The following is a 17,465-nucleotide window of genomic DNA, read 5'->3' on the forward strand; positions in this document are numbered from 1 at the left end:
ACTAATCTTCTTGAATTTTTTGAAGAGGTTACTAGGGAAATTGATGAGGGTAAAGCGGTGGATGTTGTCTATATGGACTTCAGTAAGGCCTTTGACAATGTTCCACATGGAAGGTTGGTTAAGAAGGTTGAATTGTTGGGTATTAATAGTGGTGTAGCAAGATGGATTCAACAGTTGCTGAATGGGAGATACCAGAGCGTAATGGTGGATAACTGTTTGTCAGGTTGGAGGCCGGTGACTAGTGGGGTGCCTCAGAGATCTGTGTTGGGTCCACTGTTGTTTGTCATGTACATCAATTATCTGGATGATGGTGTAGTAAATTGGAATAGTAAGTATGCAGATGATACTAAGATAGGTGGCGTTGTGGATAATGAAGTAGATTTTCAAAGTCTACAGAGAGATTTAGGCCATTTGCAAGAGTGGGCTGAAAGATGGCAGATGGAGTTTAATGCTGATAAGTGTGAGGTGCTACATCTTGGCAGGACAAATCAAAATAGGACGTACATGATAAATGGTAGCGAATTGAGGAATGCAGTTGAACAGAGGGATCTAGGAATAACTGTGCATAGTTTCCTGAAGGTGGAATCTCATGTAGATTGGGTGGTAAAGAAAGCTTTTGGTGTGCTGACCTTTATAAATCAGAGCATTGAGTATAGAAGTTGGGATGTAATGTTAAAATTGTACAAGGCATTGGTGAGGCCAATTCTGGCGTATGGAGTACATTTTGGTCACCAAATAATAGGAAATACTAGACCAAGTGCAGACCCGTTGTGTCTGTTCCCCCAACGTGCGGTTGTGGGGGGGGGGGGAGGCGGCATGCAGTGGGCGGGGAAAGAGAGTGAGGGCAGAGAGAGAAGGTGCAGAGACGGAGACACAGAGAGAGGGGCAAGAGGGATACAGGGGGTGGAGAGGAGGATGTGGGAGAGTGGGTGAGGGGGGAAAGGTGGGGGAGGAGGGGAGGAGAGAGAGAGAGGGTGAGAGAGAAGGGGTGCTGAGAGGGGGGTGAGGTGGGGAGCAGGGAGGAGGAGGGAGGGTGGAGGGTAGGGGTGTGGAGGGGAGGGGGTTTAGGCGAGGGAGGGGGAGGGGGAGGAGGGGTGAGAGGGGGGGGGGGGGAGGGGGGGGGGAGGAGAGAGGGGGAGAGGTGGGGAGCAGGGAGGGGGAGGGAGGGAAGGGGGTAGGGGTGTGTGGAGGGGAGGGACGGTGGGGGAGGGGATGGAGGGCAGGAGGGGGAGAAAAAGAGGGGGAGAGAGAGAAAGGGGGTGGAGGGGGAAGACGTGGAGAGGGGGAGGAGGAGAGGAGAGGGGGGAGAGGAGAGGAGAGAGGGGGGAGAGAAAGAGAGAGGGGTAGGGAGAGGGGAGAGAGAGAGAGAGAGAGAGTGCCTTTTTACTTCAACCCAAACAACCATTTGCAGGCAGTGCTTTTTTACTTCATCAAACTAACTATATTTTAATTTTCAAACCAAATTAAGGGTACTCACAGTGCTGTAGACATTTGTTTAGTGTCATTCTGAGCTCAGAGTGACAGAGACTAATTGACAGAGCTCCAGCTTGCAGAGATTAATTGAGGCACACCACTTCCTGGTTTTATAGTCCCTTCCCCTGCAGAGAGAATGGGGAATTTTGTAAAAACATTAATATCTCTGTCATTTTTCATCAACGGGGAAAATCCTCGGCACACATACGGCGGAGGGGGGCTCTGAGCAAGGTGGCCAAAAATGACGGCCGTATGTGGCGGCGTTCTCTCGGAAATTGCAGCACAGATGGCCAAAACCGGTCAAGAACAGACTTTTAGTAATATAGATAGATGTCAACAAAATAGAGAGAGTACAGAGGAGATTTACTAGAATGTTGCCTGGGTTTCAGCACCCAAGTTACAGAGAAAGGCTGAACAAGATAGGTCTTTATTCTTTGGAGCGCAGAAGGTTAAGGGGGGGACTTGATAGAGGTCTTTAAACTGATGAGAGGGATAGACAGAGCTGACGTGGATAAGCTTTTTCCATTGAGAGTAGGGAAGATTCAAACAAGAGGACATGATTTGAGAATTAAGGGACAAATGTTTAGGGGTAACATGAGGGGGAACTTCTTTACTCAGAGTGGTAGCTGTGTGGAATGATCTTCCAGTGGAATTGGTGGAGGCAGGTTCGATTTTATCATTAAAAAATAAATTGGATGGGTATATGGATGGGAAAGGAATGGAGGGTTATGGTCTGAATGCAGGTAGATGGGACTAGGTGAGAGTAAGTGTTTGGTATGGACTAGAAGGGCCGAGATGGCCTGTTTCCGTGCTGCTGTAATTGTTATATGGTTATATTGTTAAATGGTTTTACTAACGTTCTCAAGGTCCAACCTTGATAGTCATAATTTCTTGTAGGATGTTGTGGAGATATAGTTCACACACTCACCGAGCTCCCTCTGATAGTAAAAATAAGTCTTCCAATCGTGATTAATTGGTTATTATTGAAGTAATACGAAACAAAGATATAGTCCATCACTTTCCATTCTTCATAGCTGTTCCAATCATATCGAAAACTTGCTCTAAGCCCGTAATCATGTCCATGACTCATAGCTCCCTGCTCAGCTCATGGTGAAAGCTGTTATTCACACAATTCCATGATGAGGTAAACTGAAACTAAATTAACAAACGTGCACTAGCCCCTTCAGGTATAGACACACCCGTCTATGTATTAAATTCCATCGACAAGCATACATACAGATACGAATTAAAGGTAACTAGACATGAATGTAATAAACTGACTTTAGCCTAATGGCTCCTATGTACCGGCCCCTAATTGTTCTATGTATATAATGAAGCAATTGCCAATAGACATTTAAAAAAAGGAGTCATAAAGGCTTAACATATATCAAAAAACAAAAGTAATATGCATTATATTTAGCATTCAGACTTCTTTAGCAATTCTTCCATCTTCACCTTCGCCTTCGAGAAGCAGACATATCTTGGTTATTGGTCTCACCAAGACATTGTTCTCAGTCTGAATTCGTACTGTACGCACCAAACCTTTTACGTCCGGCATGATTTCCAATATTTTCCCATCAACCAAGAATCTCGTGCTGCAGTAGAATCAACCATCAAAACAATATCACCTGGAATAAAATGTCTTCTTACTTTCAACCATTGTTGTCATTCTTGGATTCTTGGAGGCAAATATTCTTGTGCCCACCTTTAAGATCTGCCATATATTGTACCCGTCTCCATATACAAATCTTATTTTACAAAGAACCCAGGTGGTAGTATTGCCTTGGGTTTCAACAAAGGAATATGATTTGGTGTTCCAAGTCACTTGGATCATCAGAACTCTTTGCAATGGGTTGATCATTTAAAATTGCTTCAATTTCACAAAATAAAGTTTGCAATCCTTCATCGTCCAAAACATATTGCTTAAGAACAGAATGTAACAGATTTCGAACTATGTGGATCAACCGTTTCCAAACACCACCGTGATGAGATCCCGCTGAAGGATTAAAATCCCATTTTATCCCATTCTGATGCATAGCACTGGATTTTCTTCTGATTTGAGCTGTTAAGTGCTTCTCTCAATTCCCTTTCGTCTCTAACAAAATTCATACCATTATCTGATCTTAATGATGAAGATTGACCTCGTCGATAGATAAATCTCCGTAATGCGTGAATACCGAAGTCTGTGTCAAGTGTAGATGCAACTTCAAGATGTACTGCTCTGCCTGCCATGCAAGTTAAGATTACACCATACCTTTTCACAAGACTTCGTCCTCTCTTAACCTTTATAGGACCAAAGTAATGTACTCCTATATCTGCAAATCGAGGATTATAAGGTTGAATCCACTCCAGAGGTGTCCGCCATCTTCTGTTCACCAAATTTTCCCCTACGTCGTCTGCACACAACACAATTTTTTATTATCTTTCTTGCAGCAGAATTAACTTTGATAATCCAATATTTCTTACAAAGTTGCGACAGCATGTGGTTCCATCCTCCATGTCCAATCCATTCATGAATATGTCGCAACAATAACATTGAAATATGAAAGTCCTTAGAGAGAATAATAGGTTTCTTAGCCCTAAGGCATTGCTAGTTTATTTAGGCGACCGCCTATTCTCAGAAGGCCTTCTTCTAGTATCAATAGACAATAGGTGCATGAGTAGGCCATTTGGCCCTTCGAGCCAGCACCACCATTCAATGTGATCATGGCTGATCACCCCCAATCAGAGTTTGCATTACTTCAAAAATACAAAGTCTGTACGAAACAAAATATAGAGCTCAAGGTTGTTGCCAGCTTCACAAATTCTGCTCCATTTCATTTTACACATTTTTACTAATAGCCTGCCTAAAATTGCAGGTTGGCAAAATCCATTTTGTAGAGATAGATCAGGGCTGTTTTATATTAAACGACAATTATACATAAACCTGTAACTAAGTTTCCTTCACCGTAATCATACTCTCACTAAACGTTTCCCATTAAAATTAATTGCCTGAAATTTCCACAGAGATTCTCCATAGCCAATCCTAGTATTTAAAAAATGTTTAAAATAGCCATTTGTATTATTCCTGTCTATTGTGGATATTATGGCAGGGGACAGGACCAGTTCAGTGAATTTTTCATCCATTAAAACCATGTTCCACTTCACACCAACAGCAACATCTGTCTGTACAAAAATATTTCAATGCTCTGTCACTGACCATAGCTGACTTCATTCAGAGAACAGCGACTGACAGAAGAGATTAAACTGGGAAGATATTAAACCAGGTTTTATGATGCAAGTCCACCTTCTTAACTCCTTACTAAATTTACTTGCTCTATTATGCAAATAAACAGCTACAAAACACCTCTGGGCATTCAGCAAGCCTAGACAGATAGGTGCTCGTTACAAGGCTCTGAAAGATTCATCTGCAGAACTGTCGGAGCTCCTTCATCCCTACACTTTGGGAAGCCACATACTGGAGTTGACTGATCGCAATCACGTGTTTCTTTGATGCAGTCAATAGACAATAGACAATACGTGCAGGAGTAGGACATTCGGCCCTTTGAGCCAGCACTGCCATTCAATGTGATCATGGCTGATCATCCCCAATCAGTACCCCGTTCCTGCCTTCTCGGGCTTCTATTTTTAAGAACCCTATTTAGCTCTCTCTTGAAAGCATCCAGAGAACCTGCCTCCACCGCCCTCTGAGGCAGAGAATTCCACAGACTCACCACTCTCTGTGAGAAAAAGTGTTTCCTCATCTCCGTTCTAAATGGCTTACTCCTTATTCTTAAACTGTGGCCCCTGGTTCTGGATTCCCCCTTCATCGGGAATATGTTTCCTGCCTCTAACGTGATGACACCACTCGAAAGAGATGTACCGTCATCTGATATGGAACAAGATCTTGTTGTACATCACCATCAGGCAACCAAAGGAATTGGAAATAGTCAACATGCTTTTGGCTTGATGAAACATTGCTTTAATATCAGCCATCAGCAACCCGCTCTTCTCTGAATTTAATAAGAACTCCAATGAGTGAGCTAGTAAGGTCCGGACCCTTTAGTAGTTGCAGTTAAGTGATGTTCCTTTGAAGATTGCAGCACAGTCAAAGACCACCCTCAAGGTCCCTTTCTTAGTGATACACCCCATGATGTGGAATATACCAAAACTCTCTGTCACTTCTATTTAGCTGGTTTGTTGGTACCATTTTGGCATAATCATTGTCAATCATGTCCTTTGGGAAAGATGTATATTCCTCATGAAATTTTGCATTCTTGCCAAACTTGCGTTTCAGATTCTGGGTGCGTTGCTCTGCCATGCAACGATTATTCGGCAGACTAACACTTGTTTGAAATGTCCTTCTATCATCTTTACTGAGTGGTTCATAGCATCCAAGAACTTTAACTCTTCTATGGACATCTCTTCTGATTCCTTACTGGTACTTTCATTGAAGTTATGATTGTATTGCTTGATCAATAGCTCTTCTAATTCAACAATAGATATTTGATTGACAGCAGCAGCAGGGTGGCTATTTTGGTTCCTGCTTCTGTTGTTCCTTCTCAAAGAGCCATAGATAACCCAGCCGAGTATGGTTCTCACAGCAAATGGTCTGCCCCCTTGACTGCTGACAAACCCTTTAGGTTCCAATGCCTTCAAAGCATTTGTTCAGATAAGTAAGTTGAAACCAGAATTTATTTTAGGTATCTTAACATCTTTCAAGTAAGGCCATTGTTTCAAGTCTTTTTGCTTGGTTATGTTTAGATGAGAAATAGGCATGGTCTCATGTGTAAACACATCAGATAGTTGTATAAAATTGTCTTCATCCAGACTAGATATTTCCATGCCTGTAATACGATGACTTTTACAACATTTCTCGTCATTAATGGTACGCAAGAACATCTGAATCTTTTCTCCTGTGATGTCCAGCCCTCTCATCAAGCTTTCTGTGCAAAAGGTAGCCATGCTCCCATGATCCAAAATTGCATATGTTTGCAACACTGTATTCCCCTGGCTGTTCCTCACTTTGACTGATAAGACGGAGAAAATACAGGTTTCTACCTTGGCCCCAATATACGTAATTATCTGAGGTGAGGTAACAGCATCACTGGTAGCTGGCTTCTCCTTCTGTTCTATTTGCTCCGGTGGCTTTTCCGTATTCTTCTGTACAGTATGAAGTAATTCAGGATGATCTTGATAGCACTTATTACAAGTTATACAACTCTTGCAGTCTCTAGCCATGTGTCCTTTCTTCAAACATCCAAAGCAGAATCCCTTCTCCATTGTGAAGTCCATCATTTCTTTATATCCCTTCTTCTTAAATTTAGGCACCACCTTATGGTGTGACCAACTTCATTACATGACAAACAGAACTCTTTTGGCTTTATAGTAAATGCATCTCCTTTCATTCAGCCTTTTGATTCTAAAGGTATTACAGCGGTAGCAAAGCTACTTTCCTTGGGACCTGGTCTTCCTTTTGTTTTAGTAAAAGTAGAACATTTGACAGTTGCTTGTTTAGGATCTTGAATACTCCCATTGCATAAATTTGACATTAACCGTACTTCCCTTTCCATGAAATTCACCAGATCAGGAAGCGTGGCCTCTCGATCCTCATCTTCCTGTATCAGACCTGCATTATTCATCCACTTTTCTCTAAGCCTAAAGGGCAGTTTTAGTTTTAAGCAATTCTTTTGCCACTTGATAGCCCTCATGTGCAGGCAAATTTCGACAACTTCCAGCAAGCTGCTTAGAATATCCGCTTGTGTGATACTCCAGAAAGCAAATTCTTTCATTAGTATTCTTTTCCACTGCTTTCACGAATGAGTCTATAAAAGTTTCATATTGCAAAGGATCACCGTCGAACTTAGGAATTTCCATCGGAGGTAAAGTGGAAGCGACATTATTTTGAGCTGGAGATTTGCAAATTCTCATTTGATTCCTCACCAAATCACAGATTTCACTTTAAAATTCCTGGTTGGACGGAAATGGATGGTGAACAGACATCCGCCAATCTTCGCTTGCTTGAGCCTGCGTATTCGGCCTCTGGGAAGAGTGCCGAGTTGCTGGCTTGTCAAGAGTCTCAACAGACTCTTGACAGATAGGTTATGATTGTTATTACCTCAACAGATAGGTTATTTGCTTCGGTCTAGCACCCGGTTGTTTAGATGAAGTTTTGTCACCTATCCACTTACTCAGTGATAGTTCTGAGTCATACCAGATATTCTCTGGCTGTAGATGTAATTTCACTGCTATTTCCAGCTTAGCAGCTCCTTCTTGGACTAAGGAACTCTTCTTCTGAGTTACTCTTGAGTCGCATCTTGAACTCTGAATTTCCAGTGCCTCCTTCTTCATCTTGGCAACTGCCAACTTTGCGGCCATTTCCATCTGTTCCTTCGCTCTCCTCAGCTGTTCTTCTTGTTCCTCAATCCTATTTTTTTTCTTCAAGGCGACAGTTTGTAGCGAGAGAGCAGCTACCTCAGCTTCCACTTCCGTTTGAGCAGAGACCCCTGTACTTGAACTGGTTACAGAACCAGATTCATGTCCTGGTCTTCGTGTTGAGACATTTGAGGCACTATCTTGGGGTCTAATTTCATCTCCCATTTCAACACCTCGTTGCTTAGCGTCCCCCAGCGTAGAGCGCAATGTTTGTGCTGCGACAACCGACAAACCACTTCTCCGCTTCTTCCATGAAACCATCGAAAATATTTGTCTTCTCTTGAAGCCACTGAGTTTGCCTTCTATGTTCGTCCTCAGGCAGTTCTAAACTCCATATTGAGTTTTGCTTTTCTCCAACCTCATGGTTGAATAATTGATCCAGATTAGATTGTACTTTGCTCGCATTCTCCTCTGAGTTCATTAGATCCCTCTGGTGTTCAACTGACTTAATAATCTTCTTCCATAACTTATTCCTCTCCTGCTTGCATCTTTCCACATGGGCTGTGCCTCCTTTCTCAGTTCTGGTGATAATTCTTTTCCCACATCCTCTGGATCCTGACTTCACACCTCCCTCTGGTGGCAATTCTTTATACTTACTTGTCCGTGGCTCCATGAGTTGGTGTATCCTTGGCTGACTGCCAGATCGTTATACGAGTTTAAAAAACAGCCTGTTCCGCTTCTTTAAAACATTCATTTGCTGAGCACGTCTTATCTTATCAAAGTTCAAAACATCGTTATTTCCAAGGTCATGGCTCAGCACTGGCTGCTTTATCTTTAAACTACGATATACAAGCTTCTGACTGCTGGCTGGTACATTCCTTGATCCAGGATCCAAGTTCTAATCTCTTGCAGAGATTCAACTTCTTCTTCAGTTCCTCTCTTGGAACTAGTCCTTCTGACTCGCAGAGTAACAATCCTTCACTTACTCCACTCATAGAAACAGTTTTCACTTAATATAATGGCAGTCTTACTAACGTTCTCAAGGTACAACCTTGATGGTCATAACTTCTCGTAGGATGTAGTAGAGATATAGTTCACACACTCACCAAACTCCCTCTGATAGTAAAAAATAACTCTTCTAGTCTTGATTAATTGTTTTTTATTGAAACAATGACATAGTCCATCACTTTCCGTTCTTCATTACTGTTCCAATCATATCGAAAACTTGCTCTAAGCCCGTAATCATGTCCATGACTCATAGCTCTCTGCTCAGCTCATGATGAAAACTGTTATTTACACAATCCCATGAGGTAAACTGAAACTAAATTAACAAACCTGCGCTAGCCCCTTCAGGTATAGACACACCCCTCTATGTATTAAATTCCACTGACAAGCATACATACAGACACGAATTAAAGGTATCCAAACATTACTATAATAAACTGACTTAAGCTTAATGACGCCTACAATGTTGATATTTTCAGTGTTGGATAATAAAGTACAACTGGAAATAACATGATGGTGTGTGCATTGAAATAACAGAATGCTACTTTGTCTGAGATACGTACCCATTGCACAATCAAAAATGTAAGCACTTAGGATTCACATTGGGTGTCAAGAAATTATTAATGCACAAATAGTTAAAAAAATAATTAGCATGTAAGAAAAAATACTGTTCTGGTTGTATATCTTTACATGATTTACAGAAAGCATTCTTGGTTTCACTGTCACAGTTTGAGGAAGGCTGAGCCACTGAGGCAAATCTGAGACCACCAGCACCACTGTGTGGGCAAGATTGGGCTGCCAGGGAGAAAGCCTTGGCAGCCTGTGCCCCTTCAGAGGTTAAGACTGAATGGTTGAGGCAAGCCTGAGACGCCAATGCCCCTTCCTGCATAAGAACTCTGCTCACACACAGAGGCAAAGACTGCCACCAGGATAAGCCTGATGCCACCAGCATCTCTGAGGCAAGGGCGAACAGCAGGGGGAGGCCCGAGATCACCTCCTTTGAGAGCAGGACTGAGCTGCCGGGACAAGCCTGATATTGCCAGCGACATCTCACTTGTGCCCTGATAACAAGGGACTGCCCCTCCTATGCGGTCCTGAACTTTCTTGTCACTATTTTTTTAAAAGAACATCTTGAGCATTCATCCTACTGCGGGTGTCGGTGAGGTCACTGCTGAACTCAGCATCATCCCACGGGATAGAATGGTGACATGAGGAGATTTTTTTTAATGTAACAAACGTAAAGCAGGGATGTTTAATGATTTGCAAGTGAAATTGAACAGGATCTTCGGGGATATAAATGCAGAGCCATCGATATAGAGCAGGAATGGGACAACCCAGGTCACCACTGATGGAACTGGCATAGACGTGATGGGCCATATGGGTTTCTTCTTTGCCATAATGGCATGATTCCATTCTACTTTTGTATCTGGAATTTCTAGGCGAGAAATGATGTATGACTGTTTTTGCTTCGCTGATAGAAACATAGAAAATAGGTGCAGGAGTAGGCCATTCAGCCTGAGCCAGCACCATCATTCAATATGATCATGGCTGATCATCCAGGATCAGTACCCTGTTCCTACTTTCTCCCCATGTTTGAAGCACTATAGTTGGAGTTATCACACCAGACCTGCATGTTACTGTCAGCACCAATTTTCTCCATTGGTTGTAATGCCAAGTTCAGGTGTCTGCCATATACTAGTGAGAGAAGCTTCTGCTTACAATGGCTGAAGTAGATAGCCTGGCACATGTAGTCCCCCAGGCACCCTATCAGTTGGAACATTGATTAAGCATGGAAAGGCAATTCTAGCTTTGGACCTGATTGCCAGTGTTTTATTTCACGGGGAAACTCAATTCGTAGTTAATCACAAACTGCCACACAGGTCAGTGTAGAAATCATTAGGTAGTTAAACATCAGAATATAAACAAAGTGGGCAAGACTAAGTCAACTCTGCAGAAGCCTATTCTTGCAATTCACAAATAATCAAATGTACTCAGGAGCAAAATATAACATCATAAGCTTAGTGAAATTATACTATTTATCTTCTGGAATATTATATGATTTTTCTTTCTATAGATGATAGAATTCCATGCAGTGATCCTGTCTATGGCACCACAAGCTTTAATACCACTGCAACAATTGCATGCATGGGATCAGAAGGAGACATGAGAAGACAATGTGGTTTCAATGGAACCTATGGAAATGAACTTAATTTCTGTCTAATACCAGAGATCAGTAATCTTCGTGAGGTAGGCACTGTAAAGAATTTTTATCATGTGTAAAACATGACTAAATCAAAATTCCTCTTTGTAGTATATTAACACTGAAACTTAAATCACCTTGTTAACTGTTGGAAATGTAAAAGAAGGAGCAGAAGAGCAGGGCTTTCATAAAGGCCACACAATTGCCGAAGCCACACGGTTAATGAGATGAGCTGACTTTCAGTTGGAGTGGCTGAAAGCAGTTTGCATCTTGCATAGACTGCTCCAAGTTGGTAAATAAATGGAAGGCAGATGCTTGTGGAGCTGCCTTTTTTGGTAGTGGCCATGTGGAGGGCAAGTGTCAAGCGGTGGGTAAATGCCAGGCGGAAGGAAAGTGAGGCTTCGGCAGAGAGGGCCTCCGGAGACTCGAGGTCGCTAGCTCCACCATTAGGCCTCAGCGCAGACGGAGGCAGAGAAGGGGGATATGACAAAAAAGTCGCATTCCCCTGAAGGGAGAGACAGCAAGCCCCGTTTCCTACCCCCCCCCCACCACATAAACACAACCTAAAAACCAAAAACCTAGCTAGACAAAACGAAAAAAAAACAACACAAAAAATTAAAAACAAACGGACTGCAGGCGAGCTGCAGCCATTCACCAGCGCCACCACTTCCGGAGAGTGTCCTGCAGAGTGAATACAGAGAGTTAAACCCCTGTTCCACGGTACGAGTTCATTCCCAGAGTTCTCCCGAGTTTGCCCCGATTCGAACTCGGAGATTTACGGTAATGGCCACTCGTCGGTACTCGGGGGTCACTCATGGACATTTTTCATCATGTTGAAAAATCTTCACCAGTCTTCCTGTGCTTACCTGCCATTAACGACTCTTCCCAAGTACCTGCCGTTAGCACTAAGAGACGTCCCCGAGCTCCGACGTACCCGCTACGTTCATTCTCCGTGCTTACCATGAGTTCGATTTTTTAAAAACTCGGGAGAGCTCTTGGAATGAATTCGCACCGTGGGAGAAGGATAGTAAGCTAAAAAGTAGGACCTTTTGAGGGTAAATCTCCGGATTGCTCCCAATGCCACATGTTAGTGAGGGTCGGAAACAGGAAGATAGGACTGGTGGCTGAGGAGTTGGTGCAGGGGGCAGATATTCAGATATTTGAATCTGGGGCAGAGGTGGCCTGCTTAAGAGGGATTGTTTTTACTTGAATTGGAAGGGAACCAATGTCCTGGCAGGCTGGGTAGATAGTGCTACTTGGGATAGTTTAAACTAGATTAGCATTGGATGGAATCCAATTCAGGCGGGAGGCAGGTGAGAAGCTGGAAGTCGATGAAAGCAAGTTCAGTTGTCAAGATGGGCAAGAGCACAGTAGGGAGTGAGAAAGGACTGTCTGATTAAACTGCATTTATTGCAATGCGAGAGGCTTGACAGGTAAGATAGATGAATCGAGGGTGTGGAAAGGTACGTACAACTGGGGCACTTTAGTCAATATGGAAACCTGGCTAAGGGAAGGACAGCTTAACATTCCATGGTACAGTTCTTGCAGGTCAGATACAGTGGAGGAGGAGGTAACAGTAGTGAGGGAGTTACTTTAAGGAGAACGTCATGGCAATTGTCTGAGATGATTTTACTGATGGTTTGTCCAGTGTAGGTAGATGGCTGGAGACGAAAAATGAAAAGAGCATGATCAACTTGCTGGCAGCATGCTACAGGGCTGCAATTACTCAATGGGAATTAGAAGAGCAAATATGCCAGGAGATTGCAAGCGGCTGCAACACTAATAGAACACTAATGGGGTTATCTTAGTGCCGATTTAACTTTCCATTATAGACTGGGACCACCATAGAGTCAAGGTCTTGGACAGATTGGAATTTGTAAAATGTGTTCAGGAAAGTTTACTTATCCAACATGTAAACGGTCCTACAAGGGGAAGAGCAAAGCTTGATTTAGTTTCCAGTAAATTGGGAAGGGCAAGTGACTGAAATGTTTGTGGGTGACCAATGGCCACAGTACTATGAACATTAAAATAGTTATGGATAAGGACAGCAAAAGGCCACAAGGACAGATTGCTCTGGAAGGTTAGACCGCATGGGATCCAAGGAGAGATCGCTGAATGGATAGCAAATTGGCTTCATAGAGGAAGCAGAGGGTGATGGTGGAAGGTTGCTTCTCAGACTGGATGCTTGTGACTAGTGGTGTGCCTCAGGGTTTGGTGCTGGGCCCTTTACTGTTTGTCATCTGCATCAATGATTTGGATGAGAACATACAGGCCAATATTAGCAAGTTTTCTGATGATACAAAAGATTGTTGTTTTGCAGATAGTTAAGATGGTTGTGAATGATTGCAGCAGGATCTGGATGGATTGGCCAGGTGGGCGGAGGAATGGTTGATGGAAATGCATACAGAGAAGTGTGAGGCGTTGCATTTTGGGAGGTCGAACAAAGGCAGGACCTACACAGTAAATGGTAGGCCTCTGGGTGGTGTTGTAGAGCAGAGGGATGGAGTACAAGTGCGTGGTTCCTTGAAGGTTGAGTCGCAGGTAGATAAGGTAGTCAAAAAGGCTTTTGGCACTTTGGCCTTCATCAGTCAGTATTGAGTAAAGAACTTGGGAGGTCATGTTGCAATTGTATAAGACGTTGGTGAGACCGCATTTAGAAGATTATGTTCAGTTCTGGGCACCATGTTATGGGAAAGATATTGTCAAACTTGGAAGGGTTCAGAATAGAGGAATGGATTAATGAGGATGTTGCCAAGACTAGAGGGTGTGGGCGATAGGGAGCGGTTGAGTAGGCTGGGTCTCTATTCCATAGAGTGCCGGAGGATGACGGGAGATTTTATAGAAGTATACAAAATCACGAGAAAAATAGATTGGGTAGATGCATAGGATCTTTTGCCCAGAGTAGGGGAATCGAGGACCAGAGGACATAGGTTCAAGATGAAGGGGAAAATATTTAATAGGAATCCGAGGGGTAACCTTTTCGCACAAATGGTGGTGGGTGTTTAGAACAAGTTGCCAGAGGAGGTAGTTGAGGCTGAGACTATCTCATCATTTAAGAAACTGTTAGACAGGTACATGGATAGGACGGGTCTGGAGGGATAGGGACCAAGCGCATGCAAGTGGGACTGGTGTAGCTGGGACATTGTTGGCTGGTGTGGGTGAGTTGGGCCGAAGGGCCTGTTTCCACACTGTATCACTCTATGACTCTATGACAGTGCTGGTCCACAAGTTAATGTTCTGAAATGGAGCAAGGCCAACTTTGAGGATAAGCAGAAACTTGCAAAAGTTGATTGGAGCAGGTTATTTGCAAACTAGGCCGTCAGGAGTAATGAAGCCTGGATGGCGAGAGAAATTTAACCTATTTGCCCCTCACATTGGACACATTCATCCAGACCAGCAGCAGAGAATTAAGTTGCTGGTGGGCATTCTGACTGCTGAGCCTGCTACACATAGATCTGGCACAAGAACAGCACATTTAGCTGCAAGGAGAACATATAGGTATAATGGAATTTACTTTTTATAATGAATCAAGTTTCTTTCAAGATTTTTAACTGTATAAAAGTGTTTTCAATTATTTCTTAGTAATTTAATGTTTCATAAGTTATCAGAACAGAATCAGGCAATTCGGCCCATCAAGTCATTCAGTCATGGCTGATCAATCTTTCCCTCTCAACCCCATTCCCCTGCCTGTTCCCCATAGCCCCTGACACCCTTGCTAATCTAAATCTGTCAAACACAGTTAAAAATATCCATTGAAGGCCCCCAGAGCAGACTGGCAATGAATTCCACAGATTCATCACCCTCCAACTAAAGAATTTCCTCCTCATCTCCAATCGAAAAGCACTACCATTTATTCTGATGTTATGGTCTCTGGTCCTAGACACTAGTGGAAATATCGTTAAGTTTCAATGAGATCCCCCCCCCCCTCATTCTTCTAAACTCCAGCGATTACAGGCCCAGTGCCTTAAAAAGCTCATCATATGTTAACCCAATCATTCCTGATATCATTCGTGTAAACCTCTTCTGGGCCCTTTAGGGGCCCAAACTGCTCATAATGAAGCCTGACTGCCTTATGAAGCCACAGCAAAAGTTGATTGGAGCAGGTTATTTGCAAGCTAGGCCGTCAGGAGTAATGAAGCCTGGATGGCATCCCTGTTTTTATATTCTAGTCCTCTTGAAATAAATGCCAGCATTGCATTTGCCTTCCTTACTACTGATTAAAGATATTTAACAAAATCTTTTTTCTAACTGCTTAATTGACGGAGCATTTATTGGAAGCCAGAGCCATGAGAGCATCAACAGCTGGCAAAATGTATGCTTGCCAGCTGTCAGCATTCTCCAGGCACATCATCATTCACCCACCCCTCCCTCCATCTATCAGCACACCACAAAGAACTGTCACCAAAAAGGAACTTGCTATTTTGTACTGAAATAGTACTTAACAGTAAATTGGCAAAAGTTACAAAATGTCAATGCACGCAGGAAGCTAGTGGCCTTAGGATTAGAGAGATAGCAAAAAGCTTTTCTGTTTTGCAGAAAGACATCAGTCTTTGTAGCGAGTTGCTAGCCCTAAGAGTGAGTGTGGATTCACTGTTGACATTAAAAAAGATATTAGAGCATCAGAGCAGGTGGAGTCCAAAATCATCTTACCTGAAAAGCTTTATCGAGCTTTGCCTTGAGTTATTTATGAAAATGGTCACAAATGTTTGAAAATAAACGAGATGGGCACGTTACAATGGCTCTGCTCATGCTATATTCCACGTGCTGCGAGTGACGTCACCCTCTGACCACTCTGCCCCCCCCCCCCCCCCCCCCCCCCCCCTCCCGGCTCTGGATTGAACCCGCTGAAGTCCTTTGTTTGTGCACGCCCCGCTGCCTGCTGCCTGCTCCCCGCTCCCTTCCTCCTCTCCCCATCCTTCGCCTCATCCCTCCACCTCTTTCCCCCCCCCCCCCCCCCCCGACTTCTCCCCTTCCCCCCCACCCACCGTCCCCCCGTTCTAGGGCCCTGAAGCCTGCAGCCTGCAGCCGCCAACGGGAGTGTTAGCGAATTAGCCCTCATCTGGGACAGCAGCTTGCTCGCTCGCCTGGCTCTCCTCCACCTCTCGCCACCTCCTCTCTCCCCCTCCTCTCCATCCACTCCCCCCCTTTCCTCTCCTCCTCCTCCCCTCCTCTCTCCCCCTCCCCTCTACCCTCTCCCCTCTAAACTCTCTCCCCACTCCCCTTGCCCCCCCCCCTTTACGTCCCCTCCCTTTCCGCCCCCTCCCTTTCCACCTCACTTTACCTCCCTCTCCCACCCTCCCCCTCCCACTCCCCATCTCACCTCTCACTCACCCCCCCCCCACCCCCCCCCCCCCCCCCCCGTGTGTGTGGGTGTGGTTATTGTGTGTGTGTGTGAGGGGTTGGTTAGTGTGTGTGTGATGCCGCAGGCCGCTCCCTCCCCCCACAACCATGCGTTGAGGGGACGGGACCCAACGGGTCCTCCTTGGTCCAGTATATTACTAAAACTCTCATCTTGTTGGTTTGTATGACTGTGTGTGTGTGAGTGATCCAGAAACTATGCCAAAAAGGTACACGATAATGCTACAATTTTTGGCCCACTGTACTCACCATTGTCCTGTGGTGTGATGTGGCAAGTTTCTTTCAGAATGATGGTATATTTTATGTTATTCACATTTTGAACTTTACAAAAACCACTTTGATGAAAATCACTTCAAATTGCACTGCCAGTTTGTATCTTACGATGTCACAATGGAATCCCAAATCTCATTTACATAAAAAATTGTTATTTAAAAAAAACAAGTCTGTTTTAATCAAATTCTTGGGGGGGAGGTTTCATTTACAACATGATTTTCACTGTGGGGGGAGGTGAGGAGGAGGGGGGGGGGAGGGGGAAAGTGGGGGAGGTGAGGAGGGAGAGTGGGGGGGGGGGGGATAGAGGGAGAGGGAAGTTGGGGCGGTAGATAGTGTGGGATTGTGGGAGAGGAGGGCAGTGGAGGAGATGAGGGAGAGTGGGGGAGTGAGATGGGGGAGGTGATGAGTGGGGGAGCAGGGAGATAGAGGAAGGAGGTTGTAGGGAAGGGAGAGGGGTTACAGAGGGAGGGAGTGACTGAGGGTAGAGGAAGGGAGAGGTGAGAGAGGGAGTGGGGGACGGGAGGAGGAGAGGGACAGAAGAGGGAGGGTGAGGGGAGGGGTGCTATGGAGGAGGATAGGGGTAGGAAGAGGGATGGCAAGGCGCAGTTGGGGAGGGTTGCAATGGCTCGAGTCACAACGGGGATCTCTAGCGTCACAACGGGAACCCGTCAACCACGCCTGCGCAGTTGGGGGCTATGGGTGAGTGGTGGAATATTGCGTTGGGGGAACTTGATCTAGTAACCTTTAAAGGCGAGTTGCTTTTTCCAGGATCTTATCTATCCATTGGAATTGGTTTGATGGG

The 17,465-nt window shown here is 44.3% G+C and overlaps 1 protein-coding gene across 2 annotated transcripts in view; it reads left to right on the forward strand.

Annotated features, from left to right (window-relative positions):
* The window catches only part of LOC129697246 (adhesion G protein-coupled receptor F4-like), a 103,569-nt gene that overhangs the window by 59,167 nt on the left and 26,937 nt on the right, over positions 1-17,465 (forward strand). For both annotated transcript variants that reach the window (XM_055635597.1, XM_055635598.1), the window contains exon 9: positions 10,907-11,079. In XM_055635597.1, the coding sequence (XP_055491572.1) occupies positions 10,907-11,079 (173 nt within the window). The remainder of the gene's footprint in view (positions 1-10,906; positions 11,080-17,465) is intronic.

Source organism: Leucoraja erinacea, chromosome 5, assembly GCF_028641065.1.
Source record: "Leucoraja erinacea ecotype New England chromosome 5, Leri_hhj_1, whole genome shotgun sequence".
Taxonomy (NCBI): Eukaryota; Metazoa; Chordata; class Chondrichthyes; order Rajiformes; family Rajidae; genus Leucoraja; species Leucoraja erinaceus.